Source organism: Jaculus jaculus, chromosome 5 (genome assembly GCF_020740685.1).
Source record: "Jaculus jaculus isolate mJacJac1 chromosome 5, mJacJac1.mat.Y.cur, whole genome shotgun sequence".
Lineage (NCBI taxonomy): Eukaryota > Metazoa > Chordata > Mammalia > Rodentia > Dipodidae > Jaculus > Jaculus jaculus.
In genome coordinates this window covers 82,791,948-82,807,411 of record NC_059106.1, presented here as the reverse complement: position 1 = coordinate 82,807,411, position 15,464 = coordinate 82,791,948, and the positions used below count along the sequence as shown (strand labels likewise).

General features: G+C 42.8%; 1 protein-coding gene across 1 annotated transcript in view; it reads left to right on the top strand.

Moving 5' to 3' along the window:
* Cfap57 (cilia and flagella associated protein 57) overlaps positions 1-15,464 on the top strand; it is a 93,069-nt gene that overhangs the window by 29,578 nt on the left and 48,027 nt on the right. Inside the window, exons 10-11 of the mRNA XM_004672484.2 lie at positions 1,917-2,129; positions 6,896-7,069. Coding sequence (XP_004672541.1) covers positions 1,917-2,129; positions 6,896-7,069 — 387 coding nt within the window. The remainder of the gene's footprint in view (positions 1-1,916; positions 2,130-6,895; positions 7,070-15,464) is intronic.

Below are 15,464 nucleotides of genomic sequence, written 5' to 3'. Positions count from 1 at the left end.
CAGCTTCCTCTACATCACTCTAAGATCTCCATTGCTTTAGAGATGCCAGTAGGCCCAGAGTTCTCCAGGTTCCATTGCAAATAACATGAATGTCTTAAAACCACTGAACTCTCCATTCGAACATCTGACTTTCCCCTGGGAAAAACCCTTTCTCCATGGCACTAGAACCTGCCTTTCCGGCCGTGGCATACTCAGTCTGAGTGGAACTTGCAGGACTCAAGGTGCAAGGGTGAATGGAAGCCCCTGCTCTTTTTAGTTTCCTCTTAAGTGTGAAGAACACCTCCAGTGAGCACATGGGCACCATTGTTTTTGGTGCACTTGGAGTGGAACTTCTGCCCATGAATGGGACTGAGTGGGAGAGGGGAAACCAGGCCTTCTTGGCCAAGTCTGTTCCAAATAACACTGCTCCATTATGGGAATAAGAAAGGCCAGAAGTCTGCCCTTCCCAAGGTGAAGCTGTAACCCAAAACAGGAGCTATGGGAGAGACATCCCATCATCTTAGCAGCTCCTGCCCAAATGCCACAGACTGGCCTTACAGAGATTGGGCAGACATTCATGGATGAATGTTCCTCATTACCATATACCTTCAGACAAGTTTCCAGAGACTTGAGGTGACTCTTTTGATCCTTTTTTCTTTCTTTTACTTTTAAAAAATTATTTAACTTCTTATGTCTTGATCATTTTTATCAGTTAACATATTTTATTGGGGAAGTCAACAGATGTCTTTAACATTCTGGATGTTTTACTATCTATGCTATGCTTGTATTCCTATGAATCTTCCAAACTTAAAAAGGCTTTCAAAAACATAACAATAATTATAAGCCCTTTGATCATATTAAGGAACTATTATGTGACTGGAGAGATGGCTCAGTGATTAAGTGCACTTCCTGCACAAATATGAGGGTCTGAAGGGGTGTTATAGTCAGGTTCACATTGCCAGCAGAAAACACCCAACCAAGAGCAGTTTGTGGGGAAAAAAAGAGTTTATTTTGGTTTACAAACTTGAGGGTAAGCTCCATGATGGCAGGGAAATAATGGCATGAGCAGAGGGCAGACATCATCTCCTGGCCAACATAAGATGGACAACAGCAACAGGAGAGTGTGCCAAACACTGGCAAGGGGAAGCTGGCTATAACACCCATAAGTCCACCCCCAACAATATACTGCCTCCAGGAGGCTTTAATTCCCAAATGGCCATCAGGTGGGCACCTAGCATTCAGAACATTTAAGTTTATGGGAGACACCTGAATCAAACTACCACAGGGGGCCTGAGACTGTCTGAATTTAAATCTCCAATTCCCACATAAAGAGCAGGTGTGGCCACATACTCTTTTAACCCCAGTCCTGAAAGGGAGCAGAGACCCAAGAATGACAGATCCCAGCAAGTTCTAGAATCAGTTGAGAGAGAGAGAGAGACACAGAGAGAGAGAGAGAGAGACTGCACCTTATAACAAGACTAAGCAGAAGGGTGATAGAGCCAGACATTTGACAAGCACCTCCACCACAGGCAAATTTACCCCCACCACAGGCAAGCGTATGAAGCACTGCAAGGGCATATATATGTGTATACACCACACATACCATATTCCACACACACGAAAAAAAAGAAACCATATGATGCTGTCTCTGCAGTCATAAAGTTAAAAAGAAACAGGACTACATTGTTTTCAGTATTTTATAAACATCTTAGAAAACAGAATGCTCACGTTCCCAAGAAGCTATGTTCTGCAGTCAAATGTTCTACCACTGAGCTGTACCCCCCCAGAAGCCATGTTCTGTACTTGCAGATAGGTCTTTCTACAGGAATGAGCATTCTGCCTCTTGAAGCTCTCAGGATCTATTCTCATCCCCAAGTTGTGTGTGAGTGTGTATGTGTGTGTGCACTCTTACCTGGGTATGTCCACATTTCTTGCAGATTCGTTCAGTTGTGTGGAACACAGATGACAGCAAACTGATTTCTGCCGGCACGGATGGAGCTGTGTATGAATGGAACCTGTCCACCGGGAAGAGGGAGACAGAATGTGTGCTCAAGTCCTGTAGTTACAACTCTGTTGCTGTCTCCCCTGATGGTAAAGTTATCTTCGCTGTTGGATCAGACCAGACCCTCAAGGAGATCTCCGATTCTTTGGTGAGTCCACACCTGTCCTGCTCTGGGTTGTGGCACCAAGCTGTAGAAGAATCTCCAATGTTTCTTGCAGAAAGAGGAACCCCTCTTCATGGAATAGCACCTGCTACTCTTCCTGATGAACAAGCACACACACACACTCTCTCTCTCCTCTCCCTCTCTTCTCTCACAGGGTCTCTTGCATCCCAGGCTGGCCTCAAACTCACTATGTAGCTGAGGATGGCCTTGAATCTGCCTCCACTTTCCAAGTGCTGAGATTATAAGTATGGACCACCACACCCAACATATGTGGTGCTGGGAATGGAACCCAGGGTTTCTTGCATATTAGGCAAGCATACTGCCAATTGAACTATGTCTCTAGCCCCTAGCCCCTTAGTTTTTCACTTCTATTTTTACTTATTTTTTAGAGAAAGTGAAAGAGACAGAGGAGAGAGAGAGAGAACTGGCACGCCAGGGCCTCAGCCATTGCAATCAAACTCCAGATGCTTGCTCTACCTAGTGGGCATGTGCGACCTTGCGCTTGCCTCATCTTTGTGCATCTGGCTAATGTAGGATCTAGAGAGTTGAACATGGGTTCTTAGGCTTTGCAGTCAAGTGTCTTAACTGCCAAGCCATCTCTCCAGCCCAGTTTGTCATTTTGTAAATATGCTGCCCAGCTTGTCCAGTGCCCTTCCTGGCTAGATTAATCTGTGGGGCCCTTTCCCTTTACATTTTCATGCTGTCTATACCTACCCTTCTGAATTCCATGCATATAAGTCAGCAACATCTCTACACTGCCTTCTTGCCATTCATCTGCACTTAGCCAGAGCTAAGCTAAAACCACAGCTGTCACTAGTTGCTGTCATTGGGTTTGCTACCAACCTCTGAAAGCACAGAATTACAGACAGAAGGGCAGAGAGAAAAACTCAATAAGGATACTTCATACAATGGTGGCTTTTGTCCTTCTTCTGCACAGTGACAGCTAATCTCTGTGTGGTGGTTTGATTCGGGTGTCCCCCATAAAACTTAGGTGTTCTGAATGCTAGGTTCCCAGCTGAAGGAAATTTAGGAATAACTCTTCCTATAGGCAGTATATTGTTGGAGACAGGCTTATAAGTATTATAGCCAGTTTCCCCTTACCAGTGTTTGGCATATTCTCCTGTTGCTATTATCCATCTGGTATTGCCCAGGAGGTGGTGTCCACCCTCTGCTCATGCCATCATTTCCCCCTGCCATCATGGAGCTTCCCCATGAGTCTGTTAGCCAAAATAACCTTTTTTTTTTTTTTCCTCACAAGATGTTCTTGGTCTGGTGTTTTCTACTAGTGCTGTGAACCTGACTACAACACTCTGGCTTCTAGGGTTTTCCTCAGCCTCTGTCATGGGCTGGTACCTTGGAGGCACATGACTGCCACAGCAGCAACTAGACCTGAATGAAGCAGGTTTCTTTATGATTGGAGCACTGCTTAGCACAAGGTGATTCCCAGGGACTGTCTCATTCTTAGGCTACTTTTACAAAGCAAGGCCAGAATAATGTTCCTTTGGGGCAGGTTCATGTAATACTCCTGTTGATGTCCCTACTAGCTGGTGCACAGCCTAGCCCACAACAAACATTCAATAAACGTTTGGATAGCAAGATGGGTGAGTGAGTGAAGGAATGAGGAAGTTTCTTGATGGTATAATTTAGTTTATATAATGGACATTAATAAATGTTTGCTGGGGGGCTAGAGAGATGGCATAGCAGTTAAGATGCTTGCCTTAGAAGCCTAAGGACTCATGTTACACTCTACAGATCCCACATAAGCCAGACACACAAAGTGATGCAAGCACAAGGTCACACATGTGCATAAGAGTGCACTTGTCGTTCTGTGCACCCTGTGACATAGGTGAACAGGGTCGTTGGTACCCAGTGGCCAGTCAGGATCCCAGAGCAAAAGACTTGATTTCACAGCCCACACAGGACTAGGCCTCTCCAGGAAAGGCACAATGGGACCTACCATGACCAGGGAACTTAGGTCTGGCCTACTCATTCTTTATTGTGCCTGCCTGCATACCCTCCCACACAGGGTAACTGGTCCAGGGTGCTGGAAGAAGTCGGAAAGAGGGATCTGGCCTACTCACTCTGTGCTGTGCCCACCTGCACACAGTCCAGTGCAGGGAACCTGGACCAGGGAACTGGGAGGAGTTGGGAAACAGGGGTCTTGTTTACTCTATGCTTTACCACATGTACACAGTCTGGCCGGTTTCAATTCATTAAAAAAATTTTTTTATTAACTTACTTGGAAGCAGAGAGAGGTAGAGGGAGAGAAGAAGAGCATGAGAAAGAGACAGAAGTGTTAGAAAGAAAGAGAAAGAAAAGATGGGCAACAAGGGTTTTTACCATTGCAAATGAACTCCAGATATATGGGCCACTTTGTTCCTTTGGCATTATGTAGATAGAACAGAATCAAACCTGGGTATACAGGCTTTGCAAGTAAGTGCCTTTAACTGTTGAGCCATCTTCCCAGTACTAGTTTGTTGTTGAATTCAGTGTGAAGCATTAATTACAATTTTTAAGGATTTTCACATGTTTCTAAAGGAATTGTTTAAAATTATTTTCTGGTACCTTTCCATAAAGTTGTAGATTAGAAGTGCCTCAGTGCAAACAGATGAGGGAAAAATACAAAAGTAAGGGCTAAAAGACTGTCCTAAAGATGGAAAACATTAGAAGAACCTCAAAAAAATCACAAAGAAGTAGTACCAAAATGCCAGGATCACAGATATCAGTGTTTTCTGCATCCATACTAGAAAGATCTGCAGCATGTGCTGAACATAACTCTAAGCTCTTGGGAACTGTTGCAGTCAGGTTCCCATTGCTGGTAGAAATTAGCCAACCAAGAGCAGCTTGTGGGAAAAAAAGAGGTTTATTTGGCTTACAGACTCAAGGGGAAGCTCTGCGATGGCAGAGAAAAACAAGGGCATGAACAGAGAGTGGGCATCACCCCCTGGTTCTCATAAGGTAGACAACAGGAGCAGAAAAAAGGTGCCAACCACTGGCATGGGGAAACTTGCCTTAACACCCATAAGCTCACCCCCAACAATATACTCCCTCCAGGAGGCATTAATTCCCAAATCTCCATCAGCTGGGAACCTAGCATTCAGAACACCTAAGCTTATGGGTGACACCTGGATCAAACTACCACAAGAACAGAGGAAAGTGAGAATTCCAGCACATGATGTCACTGGAAACACAAATCTGAAGTTTAAAGGTCTCCAGAAGAGTACAAGCAAGCACCAGATGGGTGTTTGGAAACTTTAAATGAAAGGCCTTCTAGTGTGAACAGCTCCCTTCCCCATTTGGCTTCACATTCTTTGTTTTCTCTTCAGAATACATAATATCTATATGCAAAAAATTGTTGGAGGCTAGCTTGGGCTACATAGGGGGACCATTCAAAAAGACAAAAGAAAGAAAAATGTATTGTATACTTACAAAATGTTTGGAGTTTTCCTAAATATTCTCAACACCAGCAATACTTATGTAAAGCGATTGATACCTGTTTGTTTGATTTAATCATTTAGCATATATCAAAATATCACCTTAATAAAGCTTTGAAAAATTTTTAAAAAGTATGTGGCAGCTGGAGAGATGGCTTAGCAGATGAGGTGCATGGCTGCAAAGCCTAAAAATTGAGATTCAATTCTCCAGTACCCACATACACCAGATACACAAGGTGGCTCATGTGTCTGGAGCTCATTTGTGATGACTGGAAGCATTTGTATGCCCATTCTCTCTCTCTCTGTGCATGTGTGTGTGTGTGTGTATCTGTATCTCTCTCTCCCTTAAATAAATATATAAATAAAAATTAAAAAAAAAAGAGTGCACTTGTCTAGAGTTTGATTGCAGTGGCTGGAGGCCCTGTTGTGTCATCTCTCTCTCTCTCTTTCTCTCTCTCTCTCTCTCTCTTACTCTCTTTCACTTTCTCGCTTTTTCTCACTCTCACTCTCTTGTATAAAAGTCCAGTCTTTTGGAGTTACCTCAAAAAATACAAAATAAAAATAAAGGTTTGCTGGGGCTTGAGAGATTGCTTAGTGGTTACAGCACTTTCCTGTGACGCCTAAGCACCCAGGTTCCATTCCCCAGGACCCACGTAAGCCAGATGCACAAGGTGGTGCATGTGTCTGGAGTTCATTTGCAGCAGCTGGAGGTCCTGACATGCCTATTCTCTCTCTCTCTCCCCATCTCAAATAAATAAAAAGAAAAAAATAAATGTTTGCTGGATAAATTTACGATGCACGACAGCATAGCAGTCAAGAGCTGAGAGTGTGGAGCAGGGGAGAGAGGAGGTCTAAGAGTATAACTACTTATAAATAATAATAATAATAAATGAGCTGAGAGTGGAGTCAGACTGCTCCTTACAAGGGTTATGAGTTGAGATGAGTTACTTTCCATCTCTATGACTCATCCCCCCTCATCTTTAAACCAGGTATAATCATAACTGCCTTTAGTGGGTTTCTGTGAAGACAGAATGAACTACAACACATAAGATGTCTTAGTCCTTGCCACATAATAAGTGTCATGTGACTATTTCCTGCCATTAGTATTACTCCTAACTTCTACAGATGGTTACTGGTCAAGAAACCAAGAAGTATTTAGTTTGTGCCTTTTATGTACTAGGCACTATAACACATACTTTTAAGGAATTAAATAAAATTTATGCTAAAGATGCTGCTGTAGAAAAGGAAGTAAATGGCACTGGGACATTGGAGGTGTAGCTCAGCCCCTCACATTGAACAGAGCTGCCTGTGTTACAGATCCTTCGAGAGATACCAGCATATGACATCATCTACACAGCTGTCATCATCTCACATTCTGGGCGCATGATGTTTGTGGGCACCTCAGTGGGAACAATCCGTGCCATGAAGTACCCTCTGCCTTTGCAGAAAGAATTCAATGAGTACCAGGCTCATGCTGGTCCTATCACCAAGGTGAGCAGAGCCCTTCCCAGCAGGTCCCAGTCCCAGGTCCTACTTCACGTACTTTGTTGACCAACTTCCCAGTGTTGTTTCTTTCTCCATATTTCTCCTCTCTCCTTATTTGTTCACCTACCAAACATTCACTATCTGTCTGTTGACTGTTAATACTCTTAGTTTAAACTTCTAGGAACTTATCCCAGGAAATAATCCAAGACACACGTAAAGATTTAAGGTACCAGGTCATTTACTACAAAATTATGTGCAATAATGGGTCATTTGCTAGATGCTGTAGGTGCCCTAGCTCACTTATCATAGCTCTCAGCAGTAGTGAGTTTACCTGTTAATGACCCTCACTTGCCCCTCTCTCCAGAGAAATGTCCTGGACAAAAGGGAGTCATATGTCATCATCTAAGAGATCAGTCCCTAACACCCCCTGAGGATTCTTGGCAACCCTAGAATCAATAATATAAGCATGCATTTGTAAATAGACTTTCTATTAACTCTTTTCATTAAGTAATGCCTACTTTCAGTAGCTAGATGCTTGAAACCATAAGGGAAAAAACTAGATAAAGTAAGAAAATAACTCTGGAATCCAGTGACAGATGACTGGATAAGCAAAATCTGATACACAAATGGACAGTATTTTCTCTCAAAAAAAAAGTGTGTGGCGGGGGAAAGCTGGGCTGGAGAGAGGACTCAGTGTTAAGGTGCTTGCCTGCAAAGCCTAACAACCTGGGTTTGATTCCCCAGTACCCATATAAAGCCAGATATACAAAGTGGTGCATGCATCTGGAGTTCATTTGCATTGGCTAGAGGCCCAGGTTCACCCATATTGTCTTTCTCCTTCCCTCTCCCTCTCTCTCTTTCTCTTTGCAAATAAATAAGTAGTTTTAAAAAGAAAGAAAGAGAGAGAAAGGAGGGAGGGAGAGAGGAAGAAAGGAAGGAAAGAGAAAAGGAAGCTGGGCTAGGTGGTGTACACCTTTAATCCTAACTCAGGAAGCTGAGTTAGGAGGATTGTAATGAGTTCAAGGCCACCCTGAAACTACATGGTGACTTACAGGTCAGCTTAGGCTAGAGCAAGACCCACCTCAAAAGAAAAAAAAAAAAGGAAAAGAAAGGAAATTCTGCAGCATACTACTACAGAATGGGTGAATTTTGAGGGCATTATGTTAAATAAACCAATTATTAGAAGGCAACTTCAGTGTGCTTCTGTTTTTATAAGATATCTGAGGGTAGTACAAATGGGCTACAGGAAGGGCTTGAAGGCTAGGGTCCCACCATGGGAATGAGGCTCTTTCGCCTCTTCTGGGGCTTTTTATTTTTGTCTTTCTGAACCTAGGAGTTTGATGATAGAAACTCTCTGTCCTACAGCCAAAGAGGACTGGGATTCAGAGTCACCCAGATCCAGCTCTAGGGGATGCCTTTTCCATGGATTTGTTCCTAGAGCATTGGTTCCAGACCCCATAGCTCTGCATTCCTTCCGAGGGCTTCACGTCCTTTCCACTTCCTACCTTGTCCACTGTCAAGAAGTTTAGCTGCTTCTGCCACAGCAGGCTGTGGTTCAGGGCAGGGGGGAGGCATATAGGTGTGTGGAACAGTGAATTGGGGACCAATAAAACCTTTATTTACACTTCTTTTAGAGAAAGCGTGAGAGAATTGGCATGCCAGGGTCTCAGCCATTGCAATCAAACTCCAGATGCTTATGCCACCTAATGGGCATGTGCAACCTTGTGCTTGCCTCACCTTTGTGCATCTGGCTTACGTGGAATCTGGAGAGAGATGGAACATGGGTCCTTGGGCTTTGTGTACAAGTGCCTTAACTACTAAGCCATCTCTCCAGCCCTATTTACACTTTTAAAAAGAAGGTACTTAGAGCCAGCCTTGGTGGTACACACTTTTTTTTTTCCAGACCACAAAATAATTTTAATTTGCATTTCCCTAATGGTTAAAATGTGCAATACTTTTTGAAATTTTTTTATTAGCTTTCTATTCTGCAAGTACAGGCAGTTTGGTACCATTATTAGGCTCATCCGTGACCTACCCCCTTCCTATTGGCCCCTCCTTGTTGAGGTATATGGGTCGTGCATTGTGGAGTTAGCCCACAGTTATTGGTACGATAAATGTCTGTGTATCATGACCCAACATGTGGCTCTGACATTCTGTCCGCCCCCTCTTCCACAAAATTTCCCTGAGCCATGTTGGGTTCATTTTTGTTCTGCTTCAGTGATGAGGTGTTGGGGGCCTCTAGGGCTATGGCTCTTTGATTTGGTAGGCATTGATTTTTCTTTGTGTTGGTCTCCTTCCCCCTTGTGCTGGTATCTGGTTCACCAGGAAAACAGCACCCTTGCTTGTTTCGCCAATTTTCCTTAGTTTCAGCCGGCCCTTTGGAGGTATGATGAGGCGGCTCTCTCCTAAGGATCTGCATCTATCTGAAAAAGAGAAGCAGATTCTCCAACGGAGAGTAAGTTAGCACCGGGACAAATGAGATAACCCCTACTTATTATAGAGAGTTTAATAGGTGTAGGCCCTCTTGTAGCCCATGATTGATGGTAGCTTGATATTGGAGAGTAGTCTTATGTTTGGATATGGTTCTGACTTGTTTCCCAGCTCCAGCTATGGGTCTCGTACCACTGAGGGGATCAGTTAGCCGAATCAAGAGCAGTTGGTTCCCCGCCATGGCTGTGTGCCACTATTGCACTTGTGTGGGCATCACACCAGGTTATTTGCTGCTAAGTAGGTTGGACCATGAGTTGCTTGGACAGATATTGGTCGTTTCCCCCAGTCGCCCATGTAGCACCTTTTGGCACTAGACATGCTGACTGTCTGGGGACTGACTTTCTCCTGGCTTCCAGCCATGCTGTTCCATTTTACATGTCAGCTGCATATGGTGTCTTCAGCAATAGGGTCTTACCACTAACCTTTGGTGGGTCATCAAGTACTTTGACAGAAATCTGTCATTCTTTCAGAAAACCTTGTAGGCTTCTCTGATCAAAAGCTCATTGTGGGTGATAGCCCCATGCTGGTACTGGGAGTTACAGGTCAGTGTCCCCTTAGAAAATGAGGAAAAAAGGTAACTAATATATAGGAGTTAGAGAGGAGAGAGAGAGGGAGAGGGAGGGAGGGAAGATGTAGAGGATTTAGGTTAGACTTGATCCTACCCTCTCCAGTGTCTTATGGTTCAGGTGTTTCCTTTAAGGGCCTGATTCCAGCCCTCAGGAGACAGTTCTAGGAGGATCGCTGTGAGTTTGAGATCAGCCTAAGACTACATAGTGAGTTCCAGGTCAGCCTGGGCTAGAACAAGACCCTACCTTGAAAAACAAAAGAACAAAACAAACAAAAAAAGTACTTAGGAGTAATCAAAATTATAGAGGCAGAAAGTAGAATGGTGGTTGTCACAAACTAGAGGGAAGGAGAGATGAGGAATTCTTGTCTATTGGTATAGAGATTTTTTTTTTACCTTTAAATGACAAAAGAATTATGGAGATAGATGGTGGTGACAGCTACACAACGTCACAAATGTCTCTAATGACAACAAGATGTATGCGTATGATTAATATGGGAAGCTTTCTGTGTATTTTGACACATTAAAAAATGAATAAAAAACATTTCTCTAGCATGAAAAATAGTTGCCAGTAAATCACAGTCAGCAGAATTAAAAGTTATTCATGATTTTTTAAAAAAGAGAGGAAAGAAGATTGTCTGTTTACACAGACACTAGGAAAATGTATGTCTTTCCCCCTTCCCCTTTCCTTTAGTCCATATTAATTAACATAACACCTGAGATTTTTTTTGTTTTGCTTTTTTCAAGGTAAATTCTCACTCTATAGCCCATGCTGACCTGGCACTCACTCTGTAGCCCCAGACTAGCCTTGAACTCACAGCGATCCTTTTACCTTGCCTCCCGAGTGCTAGGATTAAAGGCGTGCACCACCGCATCCAGCTCCAACACCTGAGATGGTTTTTTTTGTTGTTTTGGGGTTTTTTTTTAAGGTTTATTATTTTAAAATATTTTATTTTTATTTGTTTATTTGACAGAGAAAGGGGGGGAGAGAAAGAGAATGGGTGTGCCAGGGCTTCCAGCCACTGCTAGCGAACTCTAGATGCATGCTTCCCCTTGTGCATCTGGCTAATATGGGTCCCGGGGAATAGAACCTGGATCCTTTGGCTTTGCAGGCAAATGTCTTAACTGATAAACCATCCCTCCAGCCCTTAAGATTTATTTTTATTTATTTATTAGAGACAGAGATAGGGAGAGAGAGATAGAGAGTGAGAGAGAATGGGTACATCAGGGCCTCTAGCCACTATAAACAAACTCCAGTTGCATGCGCCACCATGTACAACTGGCTTATGTGGGACCTAGAGAATTGAATCTGGGTACTTAGGCTTCATGGGTATGCGCCTCAACTGCTAAGCCATCTTTCCAGTCCAACACCTGAGATTTATAATTATGCCCCAAACTCTATGTTGGCTTACCTATAGGCACTATCCTTATTATAAAAGGATTTTTCATTTTGAAATGAAATATTCCTGTACTGATCCTGGGCCTTGAGTCCAAAGTAAATTACTATGATATCATCCCCTTCTTCCCTTTGGATCTACTATGTTTTGTAAGATCATTGTTTATTATAGATGCAACACATTTTTATTTTAGAAGTAAGGTTCTCATAGTAGCATTGTCATTACTATTAGGAAGAAGTTTAGAGACAAATTTGAGAGGAGAAAAAAAATCTCCACAGCAAGAACAGGTTTATTTATGGTTCAGAACAAGCAGCCTAAGAGGGACACACCATGGTTTAGCAGTCCTGGGACTGACTCTGGTGGCTGACAGCAGGGAGCTTTTATTTGTTTTAGGATGGAGGAAGTGTCATGTTGGCAGAAAGAGTAAGGGAGAAGTGAGAAATGGGGAGAAGTAAGCTGTTTTGTGGGTTTTCTTTGTTGTTGTTTGTTGCTGCTCAAGGTTGCAGGCTGTGAGTTAATCTCCAGGCAGACTGTTCAAGGTTGTGGGACTGCTTGTAACTTCCAAATAGACTCTTGGTGTCCGAAGTCTGTTTGCTGACTCCTTTACTGTGTGTTAACTCCTTCATTTACTATGTTGATGTCTTCTGTCTTGTTTCATATATTACATGTATATTTGAAATAAAATTAAACTCATGCCAGTGATCACTGTTTTGTGGCCTGCTTTTAAAAATTGAACTCAGGAGCCGGGTGTGGTGGCACACGCCTTTATCCCAGCACTCGGGAAGCAGAGGTAAGAGGATCGCCATGAGTTCGAGGCCACCCTGAGACTACATAGTAAATTCCAGGTCAGCCTGAGCTAGAGTGAAACCCTACCTCAAGAAAAAAAAATTGAACTCAGGGCTGGAGAATAGCTTAGCAGTTAAGACACTTGCCTGCAAAGCCTAAGGACCCAGGTTTGAATCCACAGTACCCACGTAAACCAGATGCAGAAGGTGGCACATGTGTCTGGAGTTCATTTGTACTGGCTAGAGGCCCTGGAGTGCCCATTCTCTCTCTCTCTCTCCCCTCCCCTTCTCTCTCAAAATAAGTGAATAAATTAAAAAACTGGAACTCAGCCTGGGAAGATGGTTCAGCAGCTAAACAAAGCCTTATGGTCTGAGTTTGATTCCCCAGTACCCATATAAAGTCTGATGGAAAAAGTAGCACATTCATCTGGAATTCATTTGCAATGCCACAAGGCCCTGATATGCCCATTCTCATCCTCTCTTTCTCTCTCTTTCACACACACACACACACACACACACACACACACACACACACAAATGCGTTAATTTTAAAGATCTTTTAAAACTTTAGCACTATTAAAAAAATGTTTGCATGTAATTAAATATTCCTTGAAAGCATGATCTTCGTGGCTACATAGATGTCCTCTGCTAGTCTAGAACTCACTCTTTCAGTAAATCACCTAGACCCTATTTAAGTCTTCATGTGCACCTCTGATTATTTCTTAAAGCTAAATTCCTGACAGAGGTGAAACCCTTGAATGAAAGTTTTATTGTTTTTAAAATGCATGCCACATATCCCTATATTATGGAAAATATTTCTACACACACACACACACACACACACACATATGTTTCTGTGTGTGTATTAGTGTATATATACACACAGTTAATATATATGTAGAAGTAGTTTGAATGTATGTTCCCCATAGACTCAGGTATTAAAAGTAAACTTGTAACAGATCTCCAGCCACATGGCTAGAACAGGTGTCACTAGGGACAGATCCTGAAGTCCAGCCCTAAGGTGTCACTGGAGCTGGATCTGAATTCCAACACAAAGGCATCAGAGAGGTTTGAGATCTGGGGTTCCTGCTTGCTGCTGGATTTTGTGCTTGCTGCTTTTTGGTGTTGATGGCTGGTGGTGCTTTCCCTGCTTGGATTTATGAATGGGAGCCAGCTGCTTCTGCCATCAATGGAACGTCCCCTGGTTTCTGTAAGTTTGTGTGTGTGTGTGTGTGTGTGTGTATGGTTTATTTTTTTAATATAAGTTATAGTCTTGTATCCCTTTCCCCTGGACTCCATTTCCCTGAGAGCTCTCCTCAGTAGGGTTCTTGTTGGTCACTGTGGGGTAAATAAGGCCTCTATTAGTCTCTGGGGCACAGTTAAATCTTCTGTCTTAACTTTTGTTTTTGTTTTTATTTTTGTTTTTCAAGGTAGGGTCTCACTCTAGCCCAGGCTGACTGGAATTCACTATGTAGTCTTAAGGTGGCCTCGAACTCAAGGCTATCCTTCTACCTCTGCCTCCCAAGTGCTAGGATTAAAAGCATGCGCCACCACGCCCAGCAACTTTCTAATTTGAAACAATTATAGAGTCAGAGGAAAATTTGAAGGCAACACAAGGTACTTGTGGATCCTTCACCCAGTTTCCCCAAATAATTAGGTCTTTGGTAACTAGTATATTATCAAACCAGAAAACTGACTTTGGTGTTGCTGCATGTGTGCTCTGTGTCTTCTGATCACATGCATAGTTTGTGTAACCATCACTACAGTCAAGATACAGAATTGTTCCATCACTAGCAAGACTGCTTTCATGCTACCCTTTCATAATCACACCCACTTCTCCCCCCATTCCTAAGCCCTGACAACCTATTCATTTCTTATCCAATTCTATAATCTTGTTATTCTGAGAATTCTGCATAAATGTGGTCATACATTCTGTGGCTTGAGGGAGGCTTTTCTTGCTGAATGTAACCCTCTTTACATCTTTCCAAGTTGTTTGGTTTCCTAATGGTTTCATTTCTGAGTGGTAATCTACCATGTGCCATGGCAAACAAACCATAGGTAGTTTAACCACCACCTATTGTAGGATTTTTTTCCCCCCAGTTTTTGTCTATTACAGATAAAGTTGCTATGAACAATCTTGTGCAGGTTTTCTGTGGATTTAAGTTTTTGTTTCTTTGGGTATCAGGAATATAATTTCTGAATCATATAGTAAGTAGAAGTCTAGATTTTTTTTAAAAAATGTATTTGAGGGCTGGAGAGATGGCTTAGCAGTTAAGCACTTGCCTGTGAAGCCTAAGGACCACGGTTCGAGGCTCGGTTCCCCAGGTCCCACGTTAGCCAGATGCACAAGGGGGCGCACGCGTCTGGAGTTCGTTTGCAGAGGCTGGAAGCCCTGGCGTGCCCATTCTCTCTCTCTCCCTCTATCTGTCTTTCTCTCTGTGTCTGTCGCTCTCAAATAAATAAATAAATAAAATGTATTTGAGAGAGAGAGAAACAGACAGAAAGAGAGAGAGAATGGGCATGCCAGGCCTCCTACCACTGTAAACGAACTCAAATACAAGTACCACTTTGTGTATCTGGCTTTACTTGGAAACCAGAGAATTGATTCTGGGCCATCAGGCTTTCTAAGCAAGCACCTTTAACTGCTGAGCCATCTCTCCAGCCTAGAAGTCCAGATTCTTAAGAAACTGCCAAGCTATTCTCCAAAGTTGCAATGCCATTTGATGTTCCTACAAGCAACCCAAGAGACCCAGTTTCTCAGTGTCATTGCCCAAACCTGCTAATTGTCATTGTTTGTGTTTTTGTGGTTCTTATGACTGTGCAATGATTTCTCAGCACAGTCTATCTTTGCATCTTTGTAAATCACTAGTACTGTTGAAATCTTCTCATGTGAAGACTTGCCATCTATTAACCTCGTAGTAACACATTCTCATTGTTTGCTCACTGGATTGTCGGTATTTTTCTTTTGCTATTAAATGTTAGGGTTCTTTATACATTCTAGATCATAGTTGACTATTACAATTCCACATGGCATATAGACACAGCTGCACATCTTTTATTCACAGAAAGAAGCCTGTGAAGCTCCTGTCTTACTGTTACCTAGGACCAAGTGTACCTCAGTGTCAGTCTAGGCCCTGAGACATGTGCGGTCAACATACACACCA